This window comes from Euleptes europaea, chromosome 12 (genome assembly GCF_029931775.1).
Source record: "Euleptes europaea isolate rEulEur1 chromosome 12, rEulEur1.hap1, whole genome shotgun sequence".
In the NCBI taxonomy this organism is placed as follows: Eukaryota; Metazoa; Chordata; class Lepidosauria; order Squamata; family Sphaerodactylidae; genus Euleptes; species Euleptes europaea.
This window is the reverse complement of record NC_079323.1, coordinates 34339115-34360990: the sequence shown is the minus strand read 5'-3', so window position 1 is coordinate 34360990 and position 21876 is coordinate 34339115. Positions and strand designations below refer to the sequence as shown.

General features: G+C 42.0%; 1 protein-coding gene across 1 annotated transcript; it reads right to left on the bottom strand.

The window, feature by feature from the left end:
• Positions 1-8628: 8628 nt before the first annotated feature.
• Positions 8629-21132, bottom strand: NFKBIZ (NFKB inhibitor zeta). The gene is made up of 12 exons (XM_056858901.1): positions 21070-21132; positions 17086-17228; positions 14838-14874; positions 14638-14738; positions 13749-14521; positions 13267-13372; positions 12815-12961; positions 11849-11912; positions 11235-11404; positions 10387-10497; positions 10087-10254; positions 8629-8921 (listed from the first exon to the last, which is right to left on the bottom strand). The coding sequence occupies exons 2-12, from the start codon at positions 17215-17217 to the stop codon at positions 8868-8870; spliced, it is 1863 nt and encodes a 620-aa protein (XP_056714879.1). The 5' UTR covers positions 17218-17228; positions 21070-21132; the 3' UTR covers positions 8629-8867.
• Positions 21133-21876: the final 744 nt, after the last annotated feature.

Below are 21876 nucleotides of genomic sequence, written 5' to 3'. Positions count from 1 at the left end.
TTGCCAGTTTTGAAACGACATAAGGAAATACATCGTGGTATAGGCGTTTTCAGAAAAAACAGATGTCTGGCACTTCCAAAGCATTTCCAAGCTGAAATGGGAAGTCTGTGGTGCGTGGGGGAAAGAATGTAACGTTTTTAAAGGGTTTGAGAGACGTTTCCCATACTGGGTGCGATAAGCCTCACAGTCGGCCAAGGTTCTCACTGTTACTGGTGTGGAGAAAACACGGCTTTTTTTCTTTTGTCAAACATGACGTCAATTAAGATATCCATTTGAAAGCTGAACCATTCATAGCCAAAGAGCTTGTCTGATGGTTATGAGTCGGGATGTCATCAGTAGCTGTTATCTGTCCCTGCAAGGAAATATGAGTCTGTTGTCCAAACATCATCTATTTTTTTCACACTTAGGAAGGCACACTACAATGTGTCATTTTTAAAAGTGATACTGAATTTGTCAATAATGTCAGGAATGCAATTGTTGTGTCATCTTGGCGAGTACAGTGACAATGAGAAGTTCTTCCTATACAACCACATCATATTAGTAACTCACCAGTCTCCAATTTAGCATTGACAGGCTAAATCAGCAATGCAGTTTATTCGTGTGTGGACCTGACCCGAGCCATCAAAGAAGGACATTATACTTTCCAGAACAGATGGTCCCCTCAAAAAATAAATAAATATGTCTGAACTCTGAACTCACTTACACATATTAATGGCCAATGCTACTGTATTTCTTTCCCATTATTTTATTCTGCACAATGCAGCTAATTGTAGCACACTGAAATTCTGCCTTATAGGTACCTCTTAAGCATTGACATCAACAGGTTTCTCTACTTGAGTTAAGCAGTCAGTTGGCTCAATCGAAAGTTGTGAGTCATATTCATCAATTAAACACTGTAATCCTTAGCATAATTGGTTACTTGAAAGCAAGTATCATAACAATCAATGGAAAATCAGTAGGACTTCTGAGTATTTAGGCTTGAGCTTTAAGCTGCAAAGGCTATATTAAGCAAGCCTCCCAGCAAGGTTTTGAAACAGGCTGGAAGAAACACAGGCCTTTTATGCATGGCTGTTTCCCTAGGAGGGGGGAGGGGGCCCTTCGACGACTTCGAGTCTTTGTTTTGATTATGCCTGCCATTTCCTACTGTCAGAGGTCGCCTCGCTCTCCCCCTGCATTTCCCCGCTTTTTGCCTGCGTTTTCAAGGACCTGTTTTATCTCAAATTTTAAAATGCGGGGAAATGCAGGGGGAGAGTGGGGTGACCTCTGGCAGTCGGAAACAGCATGCATAATCCAAAGACCCAAAGTCTTTGGAGGGGTGGCTGTGAGGGAAACAGCCATGCATAAAAGGCCACAGTTACACCCTTCAAAGCACATTAATTCCAATGGACATGGAAGGGAGTAACTCTGCTCAGGATACCACTGTAAGTCTTTTCCAGCTCTGCCATTCCTTGATGTTTGATGGAAGTCAGAAGTTAGACAGCAAACATGATAGATGAGGATGCCAATATATAGATTAATGATCTAAAGAGAAGAGTGGGAGAAGAGTGGGGTAGCAGGCACTAGAGAAGATGCCAGTTAATTAAAGACCTGTAGAAGGCTGTAATTAAGGATGACAAGAAGGGGAGAGAGAATTAGCAGATAATCAAGGTATTAACCAGCCTGGGGGGTCAATAGGGTTGCCAGCTCCAGGTTGGGAAATACCCGGAGATTTGGGGGGCAGAGCCTGAGGAAGACGGGTTTTGGGGAAGGGAGGGACTTCAATGCCATAGAGTCTAATTGCCAAAGTGGCCATTTTCTCCAGGAGAACTAATCTCTATGGGCTGGATATCAGTTGTAATAGCAGGAGATTTCCAGCTACTACCTGGAGGTTGAAGCAAAACAACAGCAGTACAAAACCAAAACAACGTATATGCAAAAAGTGAGCGTTGTTGCAAGTGAAGAATTATAACAATTACATTGTGTAACCTCAGAGATATTCTCTCACACAAACATTAGATTAAAGAAAGGTTGGTAAAATTAGTCTATTATTGTTCCCTTAGCCTTCCTTACCACATATACAAAAAAAATCAAATTTTAAAATAGGGAATCAAGGATGAACATCTTATATCTATTGCTTTTGTTCAGTAGTTCCTGAGACGCTTGGGCATTATCTGTAGCTTCTTTAGACTTCTAACATTCCAGATTTCATTTTCTAAAATTAAATTTAGCCCCGTTTACTGTTGCAGTGATTTATTAGCAAATGTGATCACAAATCCTGAAGGATTCTATATAAAGAGATAAAAAGATCAAATGCATTTTTGTTTCTCAGTATCATTTCTATACCCATATATCTCAAGATTTGTACATGAAGACAGCAGTTCTAGAATAAGCAAAGGGTAAAATAAATGCAAATGGTCTACCAGTTCATCAACACATCCCCTCCATATAAAAGTGAAAATGATTGAGGAAAGTACAGCAGTGGAAGCTTAAGAAGACATATAATATGAATGAAGATCAAAGGAAGTTATTTTAGTGGCACATAAGAACATAAGAAAGGCCCTGCTGGATCAGACCAAGGCCCATCAAGTCCAGCAGTCTGCTTACACAGTGGCCAACCAGGTGCCTCTAGGAAGCCACAAACAAGACGACTGCAGCAGCACCCTCCTGCCCGTGTTCCACTGCACCCAAAAAAATAGGCATGCTCCTCTGATACTAGAGAGAACAGGTATGCAGCATGACCAGCATCCATTCCAACTAATAGCCATGAATACCCCTTTCCTCCATGAACATGTCCACTCCCCGCTTAAAGCCCTCCAAGCTGGCAGCCATCACCACATCCTGGGGCAGGGAGTTCCACAATTTAACTATGCATTGTGTGAAAAAATACTTCCTAAATACCACATAGTTTGTCTCTATTTTATTGCAGAACAGAATTGGACTAAGTTCTAAAATAACAATTAAGGTGAGAAATGACAATAGGACAAATTGTGAAAAGGGTAATTGGAAGAAGATGATTTTATTCTCTGTTGCCACAGATGACAGGAAAATAATAGAATTGGTTTTTATGACAGGAAAGTAGATTAATGCTAGATTCTACACTTTGGAGACTGGCCCACATAAAAACCTGCCATGCAGGAGTCACCAGAACTGATAGCAGCTCCCCCATCCCCATGCTTGCTTTAAAATATCTCAACACTTTAAAATATCTCCTGTTAGATCCACCATTATTGAGCAGCTGTTCATTGTATACTCAAGGGGATTTTCTCGGTGCTATCATTAACCTTATTTTTAAAAAAGTTGGGGAAAATATCACCTCTATCCAAGTAGGGTTGCCAGCCTCCAGGCGGCTGCTGGAGATCTCCTGCTATTACAACTGATCTCCAGCCAACAGAGATCAGTTCCCCTAGAGAAAATGGCCGCTTTGGCAATTGGACTCTATGGCATTGAAGTCCTTCCCCTCCCCAATCCCTGCCCTCCTCGGGCTCTGCCCCCAAAAGTTCCAGGTATTTCCCAACCCAGAGCTGGTAACCCTATATCCAAGTCAGCCTGGAACTCAGCACACAAAGGACTGGGGTGTGGGGGATGTAATACGTAGTTAGGCCCTTAAGGTCCTCTCACTTGGAGACCAAATAACTGGGTGTTGAGTCTGCATTCCAGTGAGAACAAATAATTGCATTATCAATTAAATGAAAGCAACATTCCCCCCCCCCCACAAAAAACAGAACTAAAACTGCTGCTTCTTGTTGAAGAATAAGTACAACGCAAATATTTATTTATAGCTTTTGGTGGTTTCCTTATATATTAAGTAAGAAGAGGATTCCCTCATTCAAACGGAAGCACTGTAAGGCACTTGCTATTTCCCCACCACCACACTATGAGGTATTTTGTTGGGTTTTTTTTTTTAGTATGTCAGCTTACTAAAATATCTACTCTGATGTATTTTTGATGGATACTATGGCCAGAACGTCTTGGTCTTGCAATGCATATATGAAAGAAAAATCTCAAGCAGAATGCAGATCGATGAAAAGGGGGAAAAAAAGAAAAGAATATAAGGTTGATCACCCTGTCCATTTCCCCCACCCCACCCTAGCTTTAAAATATCTCCTCACTTTAAAGTATCTCCTGTTAGGTCCACATGGTGGCTGGAAATCTCCTGAGATTACAACTGATCTCATAAAAACATAAGAAAAGCCATGATGGGTCAGACCAAGGCCCATCAAGTCCAGCAGTCTGTTCACAGAGTGGCCAACCAGGTGCCACTAGGAAGCCCACAAACAAGACAACTGCAGCAGCACCATCCTGGCTGTGTTCCACAGCACCTAATATAATAGACATGCTCATATGATCCTGGAGAGAATTGGTATGCATCATCATGACTAGTATCCATTTTTACTAGTAGCAATGGATAGCCCTATCCTCCATGAACATGTCCACTTTCCTCCATGAACATGTCCACTTCCCTCCCAAGTTGGCAGCCATCACCACATCCTGGGGCAGGGAGTTCCACAATTTAACTCTGTGTGGCGTGAAGAAATACTTCCTTTTGTCTGTTTTGAATCTCTTATCCTCCAGTTTCAGCAGATGACCCTGTGTTCTAGTATTATGAGAGGGAGAAAAGCTTCTCCCTGACCACTCTCTCCTCTAGGTTTTGTGCACACACACACACAAAAATAAACCCCAGTAAATTTTGGGCTCAGGTTTATTGGGCCCGATTTTTTTTGGTAAACCCAAAATAACTCAAGTACCCATAATGGTAAAAGTGTATTTCAGCGTTATTTCCGAGTTTACCGAAAAATACAGGTCCATTATAGTCTATGGGGATTTTTTTGAAGCTCCTGTGGGGGCATTTTTGGAGGAAAAGTCACCAAATTTGCAGCATGGCTGCACGGGACTCTCCTTAGATGGTGAACTTTGGGGCAGGGGTCCAATTTTATGGGCCTGCAAAGGGGTTGCCACATCCTCCAGGCATTTTTGAGCCAAACTGCCCATTGGTTTTCAGGTTCAGAAGTTCAGCGTTGCCAAGGACTGGTGGAAAGAGCCCATTGACAGGCTGGCGCCTCAAAGTCTGGTGGCTCTGTATCTGAGGCACAAAGCACAATGTCCATGCAAATTAGCTTCCAAACCAAGGGAAAGGCTTAAATGCAAGAAAAATAAGGCATGGAAAACATTTCTTTTGGTGGCAAATGACTTCCTGTGAACATCCTTTATTATGGTTATCAAAAATCTGATTTCAAGAGATGGTCATGGTGCGGGGAAATGAAGCCTCTACTCGGGACGACCTTCAGTTTCACAGCAGACTTTCAGGGGGGGTGATATCAGAGCCAGCCGAAGTCATGACCAAGGCAGCTCTTGTGAAAGAGGAGTCTTCTTCAAAGCCCAATAAGTAGGTGTAGAAGTGGTCGTTTTTAGTTGGAGTGCATATCCCTCCGGACGGGACTGGGTGAGCCCCCCTCCCATCTTTTAAAGTGCAGATCAGGTCACTGTCAGTTCATCAAACCAAGCTGACTCGATCTCAAAACCAGTTAAAAAAAAGATAGAAAAATGGGAGAAAGTTGCAGTGCCGTGCATCTAAGCAAAGAATAGCTGAATCAGAAAAAGCCGAATATTTAATCAGCTTTTTCGGGAATCGCCTATTCAGCTTCGGGAAGATTCCCAGGTTTTGGTATTCAGTAAAACCAAAACCCGAATATTGCTTGAACATCTAATTTCGGGTTTATTTTCCATTCAGGTATATTGATATGCACAACCCTACTCTCCACACCATGCATAATTCTATAGACCTCTATCATGTCTCCCTTGAACTGTCTTCTTTCCAAGCTAAGCAGCCTTAAGCATTTTAACCGCTCCTCATAGGGCAGTTGTCTACCCCCGATCATTTCGGTTGCTCTTTTCTGCACCTTCTCAAACTCTGCAATATCCGTTTTTAGGTGTGGCGACCAGAACAGTACACAGGATTCCAAGTGTGGTCTCACCATAGATTTGTACAAAGGCAGTATGAATAATACATTTTATTTGCGGCTAATATGCCAGATAAAAAAGGTAAAACAGAAACTGACCATACAGAGTAGATGTTTACAACCAGGGCCAACAAAATTAGGAATCACCCAATTTTACGTTTCCACAGATTAAGGAAGTACATTAAGGCGACGTAGCTTCATTGCTACTGCACAGTATTTTGCGACCTGGGTGGTGATTGGTGAGTTGTCTCCCAGCAGAAACCTTTGGTCCATTCACCCTCATCACCAGAGCCCATTTCCCTAATCAAAGGGTCAATAATATTGAAGCGGGCTGACTTGTAAAGGGGACATCTAAAAAATACATGCTCAGTGGTTTCCAGCTCCCCTATGTTACATGGGCAATCTCTCCATCTTCTTAAATCTTCCTTCTAATATGGCAGACGATAGGGCTGCACATCTGGCCAGTGTTTAGGCCCTCCTAGGTTTGTTCCTTAAAGGGCAGTATGATAGCAGTTTTATTCTCTGTTCCTTGTCTAATTATGGCCAGCATGGAATTTGCCTTTTTCACAGCAGCCGCACACTGGGTTGACATCTTCATCGAGCTATCCACTACCACCCCATCTTCAGGGAGAGATATCAGTTGGAGAAAATGGCCGCTTTGGAAGGTGGATTGCAGGGAATTATACTCAATTGAAGTACCTCCCCTCCTGTTCCTAAACCCTACCCTTCCCAACAGTTCTGAGAGAATTGTGATTGGCCTAAGATCATCCAACAGGCTTCATGTGGAGGAGTAAGGAATCGAACCTGGTTCTCCAGATCAGAGTCCGCTGCTCTTAACCACTACAGTTTAAATCATCACTTGTACATTGTGTCAAACAAACAAAAACAGGATCCTAGATGTGAACCCATAATGTAGGAACACCAGCTAAACCACCTCAGATAAGAAATTAGACAAACCACAGGCCATCACTGTTATTGACTAAAGTTTATTTCAGACTGGATATTTAATATTAAAAGAATAAGCAGTGTTTTGATATTTAGAGGTATAATCTCTCTGATTAACTGTCTACAAGACATACTTTTTGGTCAAACAATATGATCAGATTTACTTTAGCAAAGAATGTGCAATGCAGAATAGTAAACTCAAAAGGAAACTATAATACAATCAGACTAGATTGGAAACAACCTATCAAAAGATTAAGGACTAGAAAATAATTTGATACATTCTATTTACATGCTTTGAATTACATGCTTTGAAATACAAGTAAAACTTGGCAAAAAAAAATAAAGTACTACTTTTCTTAAAATTGTAAAACTTGCCAGCCTACTATACCTATAAGGTAAGATAATACAATATAAGTAAAAAAATAAAATACGTGTTGCAAAGCCGTGAGAATTTTTTTTCTCAATTCAAGAACATAGAAACAAGCTCAGCATAAAAACAGAAGATCCAGCAGATCAGATGGATCCAACTCGTCCAGCATCCTGTTTCCTAGTCACATTCTCCCAGCAAGCTCATAAACCAGGTTTATGATGCCCGATTGTTGTGTGCTCCCCTAGAGACTGGCATTCAGAGGTACATTGCCTCAGAAGATGGAGGTTCAATTTAGTTATCATGGCTAATAGCGACTGATTGCAGGAAGTGTCACATTCCTTTTTAAAGCCAATCCATTAACTGCCAAAAGAGCTTGTAGTTGTGAATTATGTAATGCATGAAGCAGTATTTTTCTTTTTCTCTCTCTCCTTATACATGGTCCAGCCTCACCACATATTTTGTATGGGTATTATGATCCTGGCTGCTTTAGTTTCAATCGCTTTCTTAATAATCCCTAACAAAGAACTTCTCCATTGCTGCTGCAGAGTTGATATTTTCATTGATCAATTCACAACTCTGAAAACTATTTCCTCCAAAGACAGTTCAGATCCTCAGTGAAGCTGGCATTTGTAAAATTGAAACACCCCCCCACCCCAGTATTTATCACTACAATGTTTCTACATTAAACCCACTTTGCCATTGTATCTTGTGAGCAGAGCAGTTCTTCTGGAGCTCTTCGCAGTCTCCTTGGGATTTTACCATCCTAGGTGTCTTGATGTCATCGACAAACTTGGTTACCAGTATAGTTCTGCTCTTTTTAAATGCAATATGAACAGACAACTTTAACCCATCTTTAAAGTCTTCTGATTACTGTTCACTGGGACATATGGCAGAAAATCTGAGAATATGTGGACTTACTGTAAAATGTCAAACATTCCTATCAATTGTAAGCAAATTAGCTTTATAAAGGATAAAATACAAGACCAAAGTAATTTTCATGAACTTTGCTGTGGCCAACAAAAATCGCAGAGATAAATGTCCCCTTTCTCAATCATATTAAGTATGCCTCAGAAAATCTGTCTGAACACATATACGCTAAAGTGGCGTTCAATTCTTACGACTAATATAACTCTAAAAACTCAAAATCCTTTCTCTAACATGAGCATATTATTACATTTCAAGAACTATGAAGTTGCACAGCATGATTTAAAACAGAAAAACCCCTACTATATAATTTTAACCAGTAAAATATTGTTAGTATTCTTAAAAGTTCATTATTTCAGCTCATAAACATCTAGCATGTAGAGCATACTACATACTTTTATAAAAGTACAATTGTTCTTGCTTGATATTTGTTATGCCATGGCTGCGAGTCAGTTATTTTATTTTGCCGTGACTGCAAAACTGAGTTCAGATGATGATCCAGAATACCTGGGTATGAATCATTCCCATCTGTTCAGAAGAATTGTCATTAACCCACTATATAATAGTGAACAAAACATGTTTGTTTCATAGAAACAACTAACATTTGCCTCTACGGGACAAATGGTCTATTTACAGTTACATTAGGACTGCCTAACTGACAGTGAGTGTAAAGTCGTCGGTATTCATGGAGCTTAATAGGCTGAAGATCTCTGCTGAACTGTCTTCCCCTTCAGAATACGTCTTATCTGAAAAACATGAGAGAGATACAATCAAAGTCCACCTTTTTTGACATTATGAACACACACAACTATGTACGCACCAACTAAGTATTATATTCCACTACCCTCAGTAGGGCATACTTCTACGTAAATTGTTTAGGCTTAGGATGACACTTACAAATCAAGAGAAGTTCAAAAAGCTTTGCAAAGGTAAGTGAAATGAAGACCAAAAGTGGTTCCCTACTGCCTTCATAGCCTGGGTTCCTAGATGCAGTCTGATCATATAAAACCCATGGTTTGGATCCTGTGAACACGTTGTTTGCGCTAGATCGTCTCCACTTGAGACATCCACTTGCACATCCACTTGAACTAGTACTTCGGTTTGCAGAAGATACAGAGTTTTCAATTAGCCCTTGAAGAAACAGAAGTACTACTGCAAGTGGAAACTTGCTCCGACTTGCACAAACTGAACTTGTTCACAGGATCCAAGCCTATGTAATTACATTGAAGAGAGGATCCAACCAGGAGTGAAAGCAAGGACATCAATATGGGTTCACTAGATCAACTGCTCACTAAGTGGTTCCTAAAAAAAGGATACAGGACATGGGACTCCAACTCCCACCGAACAAATTTCAGGATCAAAGGACATTTCCACCAGTAATTTTATCTTAACACTGTAGCTACTGGCACAGTGATGAAACTCCATGCTCTACTCTTCAACTGCTCAAAATCTAGGATTATTGGAATGTGCTCTAACTTGGAAGAAAACTACTTTCCAACCTTCATAGAAGGTCACTCAGGGGAGTAACTGATAGAACTACATAAATGAGAGGATCAATCATGATTCTCTTTAAGCAAGCATCCTTTTACAGATTTCGGACTGAAATAAAATTATGTGCATGAAATCATCCTTTTATTTACAAAGAAATGTAAGTGAAATGAACTGAGAGTGTTCCCCAAGACCTTACTGCCTTCATAGTTTTGCTAATAATAATTTCAGGATTTGGTGCACGAAAGATAAAAAGTCAACAAATGCAGTTGGTTTCACTGAAGTCACTGTCCTATAGAAAAAATGGACGTGTGCTTATATTCTGTATACAGTAGATATGTTTATGTGTGTGTGTGTGCGCACATGAAAGAGCACTCACCAGCCATCCTATTCAAGACAAGAACTCGAACACTTAGGTCTTACCTCAATTCCTACAGGGCCATCAGGAACCAAGTGAACTGGCTGCTCATTCTCCAAGTTTCTGGCACTTGGATCAGCTCCCTTTCGCATCAACAACCGAACTGCATCCAGCTGAGTCATCCGATGCTGCAAACTGGCAGCTACGTGGAGTGCTGTATTGCCATTGTAAGCCTGGTAGAGGCAAGAGATGCACACCATTAGTTCCAGCAAAAACAAGGAAGACAAAGTGATTTATGCATGCAAGTAAGCACACGTGCAAGCAGATGTATCCTTTTATATTACCATTGCTTAAAGTTCACATACCTTTGCATTGATGAAAGAAAGGCAGGTGGGCAGCTCTAAAAATAGACGAAGGAGTTCCACATTTGCTTCTTCAGCAGCCAAGTGAAGGGCTGAGCGGCCACTTTTACGATCCTATACAAAGCAACAACAACAAAGCCAGTTAATTTTGCACACTTAACATCCAACCACTGCACAACACAAAACCAAAACACATGAAGTGACTCTTCTTGCATGAACACACTTAATAAATGCTCTTGATATTTTTCTTTTTCCTTGCAGTGCTATAAAATAGAACACTAATATTTCCTATTTACTGAAACAAACTGAGCCTGAAAACCAGCACCTCCAGGGCTACTCAATAATTTAAAGAGTGTGGAGGGATTTCTATCCAACAACTTTACCTCTTTGGTAACAACGGCTCTGGGATAATTAAAGCAAAGGGAATTGAAGCTAAAGCTTCCCTGCAAGAAATCGTCACACACAGCCTCATGTTGCAGTTATGCTTATGTCTGCACAATCCCTTAAGTGTCAGCCATGACCAAGCCGGATTGAAATGAGTGGAACCTGCAGCCCAATCCCATGCATCTGATTTACTTTCAAAACAAGCAGGCTAAGAACAGTGCCATGAGTCATTTAACTGCATTTTAGTTCCATTGATTTTAATGGGGACAAACATGCTAACACAAAGTAACACAGAAACTTTTACTCCGTATATCAACTTCTGACTGGATGAGTGTGTTATGTCCTCCCTCAAGTATGCAGATGTGCTAGCAGTTCTTAGATCTAAACACAGCTCAGAAAAAGGTCCAACTGAATCAGCTCCAACATACAACTCAGAGCCTATGTTCGTATTTCCTGGTGTTACTTACTCTGGCTTCAACAGAGGCCCCCATCTGGATTAGAAATTTGATTGTGTCTGCCAACTTCTTGCTTTTCAATCTCAGTTCCTGGACCTCAGGAGTGTGAGGTGACTGCTGGTTCTGTAGCTCATGTACTATAGCATTATGGGTTATTACTGCACAGTGCAATGCTGTCAGACCTTAAAAACAAACACACACCAGTGAATAAAACAAACAGCCAAAAATAAAATCCCTAATTGCCTTCTGCAATGACTTCACCGATTCAGAAATACCAATTTTTGGCTTCTTTTTGTTCGTGATACTAAAATAAAAATTTTCCTCGGTTTCTAAAGTGTACTGTACAAGAGTAACTAGCTTAAAAAATACAAATTTTAAAATTTACCATATATTCTGTTAATAACATGATTTTATCCTGTGTGAATTTTTTAAAAGAATATAGTTCTGGCCTTTCCATGTATTACTATCACAAAGAGAGAGGAAAACATTCTGAGTAGGTTTACTAGCCAGCTACAATTTCGCTCTTGCCAGTGGCACACTAATTTCCTAGGCCTACACTGCAATGTGTATGCGCTCATAAATTTTCATCTAATCCAAGGTAGAATGAAGGACTGTTAATTGCTCACCATCATAGTTGGTTGCCTCCAAATCTACGTACTGATCACTTACAATGGCTCCTTTCTGGATTGCCTGTCAAATCAAAAGAATGGATTAATGCCACCCAAATATACACTGTGTATATACCAAAACCTCCATAGTAACTTTTTAAAAATTTGCCAAGATTATTCACATATTAAAAAATACTCCATATGTGTGTGTGTGTGTGTTTTTTCCTGCTGGACCTACAGTGTATTAGAATCAACACTCTCAAAAGCAGCATCTCTCCCTGTATGAAGAGACTTCCATAATGTTGTGAAAAAAACAGCATTTTTCTTCCTCATCAAGGCTCAAGTCTTTGTTGAAGTCCCACAGAGCACTTTCCTCCAACTAGTACAGAGAGCCCTGACCTGGATGGCCCAGGCTAGCCTGATCTCGTCAGATCTCAGAAGCCAAGCAGGGTCAGCCCTGGTTAGTATTTGGATGGGAGACCACTAAGGAATACCAGGGTTGCTGTGTAAACACTGGCAAACCACCTGTTAGTCTCTTGCCTTGAAAACCCCAAAAGGGTCGCCATAAGTCGGCTGCGACTTGATGGCACTTTACACACACACACACAGTACAGAGAGAAAACCACACTGCTTTAACGCTTACTTGTTTACTACCTTTACCATGGACACAAAAGTCTACAGCTCTATTATGAATTTTACCACTTGCCCTGACACCCCCTTGGCAAACAACAACCACTTACAAGCAACCAGGAACGCTTCCTCCTATTGAGATTAGGATGAGAAGATTTTTTACCTGAGCGGAATAAGACTGTAACAGGTAGTGGGCTACCATCCCTGAACAGTTTTTTACGCAGCCGTTACAGCACAACTACTGCTGACCTTTAAAGTGTATGCAATGACCAGTTTCGGCATATGCCACTACAAAGAAAATATGAGCAGAGAATGGTAGGAGGAATACTTTTGGAATTTGCTTAGAAGCCTCACCTGAAGGACTTGTGCATGCCCTTTTTCAGCACACACGTGCAACGGTGTCCTACCCCAGCAGTCCGTTGTATTCACTTGTGCCCCAAGGCTAACCAAGTCATGCACAATAAGATGCTGATTTGCAGCCACAGCTACCTGCAGGGCACTCTGCAATAATGAGAAGCAGATGACGTATTGGTCATATAAATGTTACCAGGAAATAGCAATTAAAAAAAACACACCCGACAATAATAAAGTATCTGTAGATATGTCCAAGGGACAACCCATTTCAGCATGCAGCTCTTGAAAGATTAGCCTGTGGACTTCTGCAAGAGCTCCCAGTTAATTATTAGCCAGCATACCAACGTTCAAGATAAATATTAAACAGACTTTCCAGGACGCTTTGTGCAAGTTCTGGAAATGAGCAGTATTCAAGGGCAAACATTAGGAGCGTGTTATGCTGAGAGTATCACCTGGCCATTGTGCTCCTTAATATCCAGCATGTGCAGGGCTGCCATCTTTCTCGCCAACACATAAGAAACTGCCCGTCGTCCCTGGGCAACGGCAATGTGGAGAAACCTGCAGGGAATATATAACATATTTTACAATTGTTACAATATTCAAAAAGCACGTATTTTAAGACACTATCCATAGAGATTTTTTTAAAATCCAAATTATAGCATTTGTAGGCTTCAGAGGCTTTGGCCAGGGAGGGCAAGCTAGAAATATAATAAAATAAGTAAATAAAATAAATATGTAATTATACTTCTCCCCATCATATTTAGGTGTGCATTTGTGGTCTGTATGGCATTTAGTTCGAATGCAGCACCAAGTGCTTAATTTACAATAAAATCAGAAACATTCTCAAGAGGCGTACACCAATAATGAGAATGGCATCTTGTTTGCAACACAGAATATCCATTTCAGAAGTAATTAACATGTGAAGAATACTCACGTGTCACCGTCGGAATCTTTGGCAAGGATTTGATCTTGTGAAATGTTGGCCAACTTGTTTTCTTCCTGTTCCACCTGCCACTGGAAAAACGATTTGCCCAGCTGTGCTGTGTTCCCACTGATACCCTGGTGTTGTGCAGAAATATTTGGAGTGGCCAGCGATAAGCCATGCTCCTCCAGACCACTGCAGGTGTTGTTTGGTAGCAGGCTACAATTCTGAGGGTGGCTAGTGATATCAGGCTGCTGGTGGCCTCCGGGAAAAGGCTGGCAGAGAGAGGCAGAAAGGTTGTCTTGCCCCTCTGTATCGTTTAAGAGAGCCGCAAAACTTTGAGTCGGGCAATACTGAAGTTCCCGGCTTTCAAAAAGGTTTTGCTGATAGTCAGAGGACTGGCTGCTTGCAGAATGTGGTCTGTATTCCATCAGCGAATTCTGGCTGTAGTGCTGTGGCAAATCCTGGGGCTGTGTGGGAGAAAACTGGTAATTTTGGGGTGGTTCCTGCATTTGTGAGTGACTGTTTGCTTGAAACGCTTGGTATTTCTGAGGAGGGGAGAAAGCCTGTGCTCCTGCAATCTCTTGATATTGTTCCCGTGGTGAATTAGAATTAGCCATCGTGTGAAGCCAGCTCACTTGCACCGTGTTCAGAGAAACAGGGCTTGATTCATTCTTAATATTGATAATGTTCTGCAGCATATCACAACCGCTGTCTTGTTTGGGATCATTTATTTGAGCATCCTCCATGTTGTTATCCATTGATGTTGGTGTCTGTGGAGGTGTCTAGAAGATAGAACATACATGTTTTTAAACAAAATTGATCACGTCCTGTCAGATAAGGCCAGAAAAAAACATTTCAATGTCAACAGTAAATGTTAAAACACCATAAAAATACTTACCAAGAGATGTTGGAACATAGATGCCCTTTTATAGCAGGATCCATCAGAAAGAGATTCATGAGCTTTTCTTTTCCTATCATTATTTAATATGTTCCTCAACTCTATTAAAAGAAAAAGAAAATGTTAAGTTTTGTAAACGGTCTACATTCCAGTGCTCTAAAATGGAAATATTATTTCAAAGGAAAATAAGGATAGTATACCTGCATATTGTTCATAATTCACTGTTCCTCCTTGTGCCTATTTTTAAAAAAGGTTAAAAATTAGAACTATTATATGGACTATAGTGAAAATGTTTTCCCCATTTCTTAAACAGTTTTAAAAGATGATCATCTTTTTTAAATGCTAATTTAGCACACAGTGTATTTCCATGACTGTGAATGTTGTAGCAATTCCAAAATGCATTAAAAAGGAAGTACATTCTATAGGCAGTTAGGAACAGAGATTAATAAATTTTAGCAGAACCTATTGATCTCTACTTCATTACCACAATTTAGCTTATTTTTAAAAAGTGTGTACTAAACCTTCACCCCATCACGTATTTATTCTGTTGGATTAGTATCTGGGAGACCTGGGTTCTAAAGCCCACTCTGCCATGAAGCTAATTGTGTCCCTTACTCTCTCTCTCAGCTTAATCTACCTTACAGAGCTGTTGCAAGGATAAAATGGAGGAGAGAAGAGTGTGATTTATGCTGCCCTAAGCTCCTTAAAGGAAGAACAGGATAAAACTGCATGAAATAAACCAACCCTGCTAGGATTTCCAGCCTGCCCTGTTACTTTTACATTTTCAGCAAAAATCAAAGAAACTATTGTCGAAGGCTTTCACGGTCAGAGTTCATTGGTTCTTGTAGGTTATCCGGGCTGTGTAACCGTGGTCTTGGAATTTTCTTTCCTGACGTTTCGCCAGCAACTGTGGCAGGCATCTTCAGAGTAGTAACACTGAAGGACAGTGTCTCTCAGTGTCAAGGGTGTAGGAAGAGTAATAACCTGAGAAATCAGCAGTAGCTGAACATGGACTGACACAAACAGGACACAGGGTCTTATTCCAAGACACTGAAAGACTGGACAATTCTACCAACTATTTTGTCAGATTGCACAGAGAAGCCATTGAAATTCATAAACATCAGCACAACTTTAACAGAAAAGAGGAGAGTTTAAGAATGAATAAGGCTTGGCTTCCTGCCCTGAAAAACCTCCAGACAAAGACAACATTCAACAATAGCCATACAGATTAGTTCTGGATTACACACATTAACAGATCACTTCAGGATACAATGGTTCCATATTAACATACCATACCCTCATTAGCACATTATCTTGATACTTACAGGACAATACTTTTGCAGGACAATACTCAGCTCAAACCCAACCCCTTTCTGACTATATATTACTCTTCCTACACCCTTGACACTGAGAGACACTGTCCTTCAGTGTTACTACTCTGAAGATGCCTGCCACAGTTGCTGGCGAAACGTCAGGAAAGAAAATTCCAAGACCACGGTTACACAGCCCGGATAACCTACAAGAACCAATCAAAGAAACTGTCTAAATGATAAAGAACGTTGTCCCCTAAAGAGATGGTGAGCAAATAACTTTTCAGCCCACTGTTGGTCATGTTGGTGAGATACTTGGAGAATCAACTGTCAAAGTTTACATGTGTGTAGTCAAGATCTGGGAAATGATTTTATCCATACCAACTGGCGGTTCTTACATGTATTTTTGAGAGAACCTTGCCTTGATTCATCCCACAGTTACACTACTATGCATTTTCAGATTCTTAAATGTAAGCCCGCACTAAACTAAGGAGACACAAAAATGTCCATGTATATCATCTTTACATCTGTTCATACAACTAATTCTTTTAAAACAAACAACATTGACATAGAGTATTTATATGCATGGATCCTCTTTACAATCCACTAATCCTAAACTTGCAGCATCAGCAGGTAAATATTTAAAATAGTATAAAAAACTGTCATGAACCACAGTGTCCTTAACAGTTTGTTATTACAGGCAGGTATCTGTATGTGAAATACGTACTGCTTCTCTCCAACTCTGTTCTATACTAAACCTGTAAAGAGTCACTGCCTTGCACTTATACATAAAAACACAGAATGGCTGAAATATATTAATGCTCTGGACACTATTCATACATCAACCATGTCCAAAAAGCTGTCCTGTGAAGGGCAAAAAGCAGTGCATGATAGTGCTCTGTCTCTAGCATCTGCCAATCAGAGGTATACGCCTTCAAAATAATTAGGTTCCAGTTTAACTATCACAGCTCATTTATATATGATAGATCTAGACATCATAAACTTTATTAAGTCATCCACTGTGCCGTAATAAGATCCTTATGTTAATTATACATTGTATAAAGAATGTTACTGATGCTCCTAGAGACAGCCATTTTCTAAAGAAAAATAGATTAAAACAAAAAAACAATCATCCCACCTTCAATAATTCTTCAGCACCATGACCTGATGACATCTGTTTGCTGTTTCTAATATGCAACAGCAGTTCTTTCACGGAGTTTTTCACACGCACACCTTGGAAAGGTCCTCTTTGTTGCTTTCCTCCCCCCATGTGTTGTTCCACTGTGGAGACGCAAACAAAAATAAAACTAAACACCTTGGCACAATTCATAAACTAGAAAATTCAGTTTTGTAAAAGAAAAAGAAAATACAGGAAATTATCGAATTCTCTCCGCCAAGAAACACATCTGCTCTTTTGACTAATACTGCAGAATACACAAAATGTCGTTACCAGCATTCCAGAAGTACACGAGAAATCTGACTTCAGGCTCACAAATACACAGAGATCTCCATCCATTTCTCTATCTCTTCACCAGATTTGTTAGTTGGGGGGGGGGGATCTTCAGTCACATATAACTAGCAATAGTATAAGATTATGTGAATGAATTTTCAGAGCTACTTGCACCTGTCACCTCCATAATGAAATTGCTTGTCCAAAATAAGAAAAAGTGTCAACCAAAATGACATACAGCAAATATTACATTCATTCTCCAATGTCACAATCTCTTTAACTACGTTCAAATTTGAAGGTCAAAAACCAGAAGTGAAATGAGGAAGGAATGATGCAAGAGAGTCGAAATGAGAAGTTGTGACTTCATTTTAAAAAGTACAAAAACCTCAACCAACCTTACGTACTAGAAGTACTACTGTTCAAGCAATATTAAAATGATTTTAATACTATGACCAAACCCCTAATTACCCTGAAACTGGAATTTTTGTCTAGAGAAAAAAACCTCCCTACTCAAGGGCCAATTCTTTTTTTCCTTGCAGATATTAGCAGGTTACCTAAAAGTGTTTTTAGTTAATCAAAATGAACAGCCAAATCAGGAAATTAAAATTTAAGATAGCAAACACTACTGTTAAAAGGAAGGCTGTTTCCCTGGAAAAAAAGGACATGCCTTTTAAAAAATCTCCTTTATTACATTAAATACCATATATTTATATATTAAAATACAGCTTTCAACAAGGCAAAGTTTGTATAACAAATACAAGCCATAGTTAAATACAGGACAATAGCAGTTCCTATAGGAAAATATTAAGTTTAAAGTAAAAAAATATATCTACCTTTTAAACATACACCACAGATATCCTGCGGTTTCTTTTTTAATATTCTGCTCAACAAGATTGATTCCAAAATGAAAAACAAAAATTACAACTAACTAACTATTCCAGCTAGAGAGAGATGACATAATTTTATTTTGGAAGTTAAAAAGAGGCCATGAACTCTTTAAAATGAAGTACTTGGAGATTCTCAGTTGCAAGCATTTGCTTGTATGATCTGCATAATAAAATGCTAATTTCAGCTAACTTTAGACCACTACTTCGGGGTCTGAAACAGAAAATATTGTTTAAACAAAAGCTACCTATACCAAATATAAGTTGGGAGAGAGCACAAGATATGTTGGCTCCAGAGAATGGGACGCACTGAACCGAGGTGAAACATTTTAGTGGATGGAAAACCTTGATTTTCGCACTATTATAGAAAAGGCAAAAGTCTGACAACGAAACCACCCTGTGTTAATATTAATACTCATCAGATGTCTTAAGGACTTACAACCAGAGATGTTTCAGATTAGGCGTATGGTGTGGTGAGGCTTAACTGTCCCTCCCTTTGTGCCGCAGTTCTCATTGAAACTGGGCAGTCTGCACTGTTTTTAAAGGTAAAAAAGCAGGGAGCTCCATTCACAGGACTCCCAGCATCACACAGCCGAGCCCTTGGGCTCCCTCTGGTCACACTCTTGCCCTGCTGACAGAAACTATTAAGCACAGAGCTCTCGTTTATGCACCCGCATCCACATCCAAAGTCACTTTCATTAAAATCCACGTCATGCAATCATCGTTTCCCAGAATGTGTTGGCAGAGTTAAACTTGTGTGCACAAGCATCATACTGTTTCTGACACAGAATCGCTTTTCACACAGGAAAGCATAATACAGGAAAAGGTCCTCGCCTACCACTGAAAAAGCAGCCCTGCGGTGACACAGGACTACAAACACATACTTTAAACATATGTGACAGGCAGTGTCACAGCAACCAGAAAGTTCAGCCAGGCTGCCAGCAGAACACATTTTATTTTTAAATACCAGTGATTTTAGAAGTAATAATAGCAATCGTGCATTTGGGACAGGGTAATAAATTTATATCTAAGCCACCCCTTTTAACAATGCTGATGTGAAGGTTACCTTGTGACTGGCTGGCATAGGCAAGAGGGAAGCTTCCCAGAAGGCATAAACCTAGATCATTCAACTGGAAAAGGCAAAATCCTCTCCTTTATTTGGAGCCAGAAGCAGCTTGATCCTCAAGAGCATCTGACTACATCCTGCCATTTTGTGGACGTATGAACAAGTGTGCAGACTGATACGGGAATGAGGCGGTAGCTTTCAAGTGCGCCACTTTGGCATGCGCATTTTGAAACGCTCCCTTTCAAAGAAAATTCTGACTCAAGATTACGTTAACCGCACTCTGAACTGAGCTAGAATTGCCCCTTAACAGATTTTTATTTGCAAAGAAAGGGGAGGGGGCTGTGTCTCAGCGGTAGGGCATCTGCTTGGCATGCAGAAGATCCCAAGTTCAACCCCCGGCACCTCTAGTTAAAGGGACCAGGCAAGTAGGTGATGTGAAAGACTTCTGCCTGAGACCCCGGAGAGCTGCTGCCGGTCTGAGTAGACAATACTGACTTCAATGGAGCAAGGGTCTGATTCAGTATAAGGCAGCTTCATGTGTTCATGTATTTGTGTGTTCCGCCATTCGCGTGCCAGCACACACACAAATTCTTGCCAGCAAGATGTCAACAGTACCCCCCCCCACACACACACACACCCCAGGCTGTGACAATGCAGCTGCCTCTACGACCCTAAAAACAAGCAGGAATCATGCGGCATCTTAAAGACTGACAAAGTCGTATTCCAGCATAAACTTTTGTGGATGGGGGCCCGCCTCAGTGTTCTACCCATCCTTCCTCTGACATGAGCAGCACAGGACACTTTGCGGGATGTACTAAAAGGAATGTCAGGATTGCCAATTGAAAACAATGGGAGAGAACTGAAGGCCCACTGCAGATAATGGGAGCCAGGATATGCCAATTAACTTGCACGGGCTCCACTGAAATACACTACAACACAAAAGAAGTTGCAATCAGCATGCAGAATGGATGTATTCTGGGCCCAGATCGATGGCTCTGGGACTGGAATAAAAGCCCGCAGAGTGGAATGACAGTTCTTAGGAACAGAAAAGGGGCAAGAGTCCAGTAGCACCTTAAAGACTAACAAAAATATTTTCTGGTAGGGTAGGAGCTTTCGCGAGCCACAGCTCACTTCTTCAGATAAGTGAAGGTATCTGAAGAAGTGAGCTGTGGCTCACCAAAGCTCATACCCTACCAGAAAATATTTCTGTTAGTCTTTAAGGTGCTCCTGGACTCTTGCCCCTTTTTCTACTACTGCAGACAGACTAACACGGCGACCCACTGTGAATTATCTTAGGAACAGGGTCAGCGGACTGGGATGGCCGTTCCAGAGACGTCTACCTGGGCCCACAGACGTCGAACGAAAAGCCGTCCCCCGTTTCCATTGCAATCTTTTTTCTTTAATGCCGAAATGCATTTCCACGGAGCCCAGGCAAGTCAACCGGGCACCCCTGGCTCCCACTCTCTGCAACGGGTACTCAATCCTACTATTTCCAACAGGCAACCCTGACGTTCCTTCCAGTACATCCCACCCTTCGCGATCCATCCGCGCTGGCAAAACAAGTGGCGGCGGCACATTCAGCGAGGTGGCCTGTCGTGCACAGCCCCACGCCCGCTTCCTAATAAGAGCCCCGCGAGCCAATCCGCAGCGCCAGCGGCAGCAGCATCCCCTCCACCCGGGGATCCTGTGCGGGGAGGCGCGGCGAGTGGGCTTCGCCCGTACCTTGCCCGCCTGGCCGCCCGCCGCTCCGGGAGTGACGCCTCTTGCCGGAACTGCCGCCGCCGCTCCCCGAAAACTCCGAATCCGACCCGGGGGATTCCGGGGCGGAGTGGCTGGGCGAGCAGCTGCCCTCGCTGGAGTGCGGGGAAGCCCCGTAGAAAAAGGCCAGGTTGAGCGGGCTGCTCATGGAGTCGCCGTCCAGCGGCCCGTCCCGGCCGCCGTCCACGATCATGGCTGCGCGCGCACCCTCTCTCTCTCTCTCTCACGCAAGGCCGGCCGAGCGCCTAAACGCGGCTGAGGGACTGACCTGAGCCGCTCGGGAACAGCGAGAAGACGGGGAGGGGGAGGCGGAGGCCGCCGCGGCGCTTCTTATAAGGCCTCCACGCCCTGGCAGAGGGAGGAGGAGGAGGAGGCGGGAAAGGGCGGGGCTTGGGCCGCCCAGCCGGTGGGGCAGGGCGAGGCGGAGGGCCTGCGCTTCCAGTCAGCGCGCCGCCCGCCTTTCTTCCCTCGTCCCTCTGCCGGCCCTCGCCTGACTCGCCGCCTCCCCCCCGACGAGAGCGCGGGGCTCCTCAGCAGCCAGGAGCGGGCCGAAACGGCCGCCGCGAACAGCGCGTGCGCGGACGACCCAGCCTCTGAGCGCCAGGCGGCTGCCAGGAAGGCGGCGCTTGTTGATTGGTGGGGGGGTTTAACTCGTCTTCCAATAAAACAGTCGGGGGGCGGGGTGAGGGTGACGGCAGTCAAACCATTAAATGCTTGAGGCTGTTAGGCGTGATGTGGAAAGAGTGGAGGGTTGCCAGGTCCCTCTTCGCC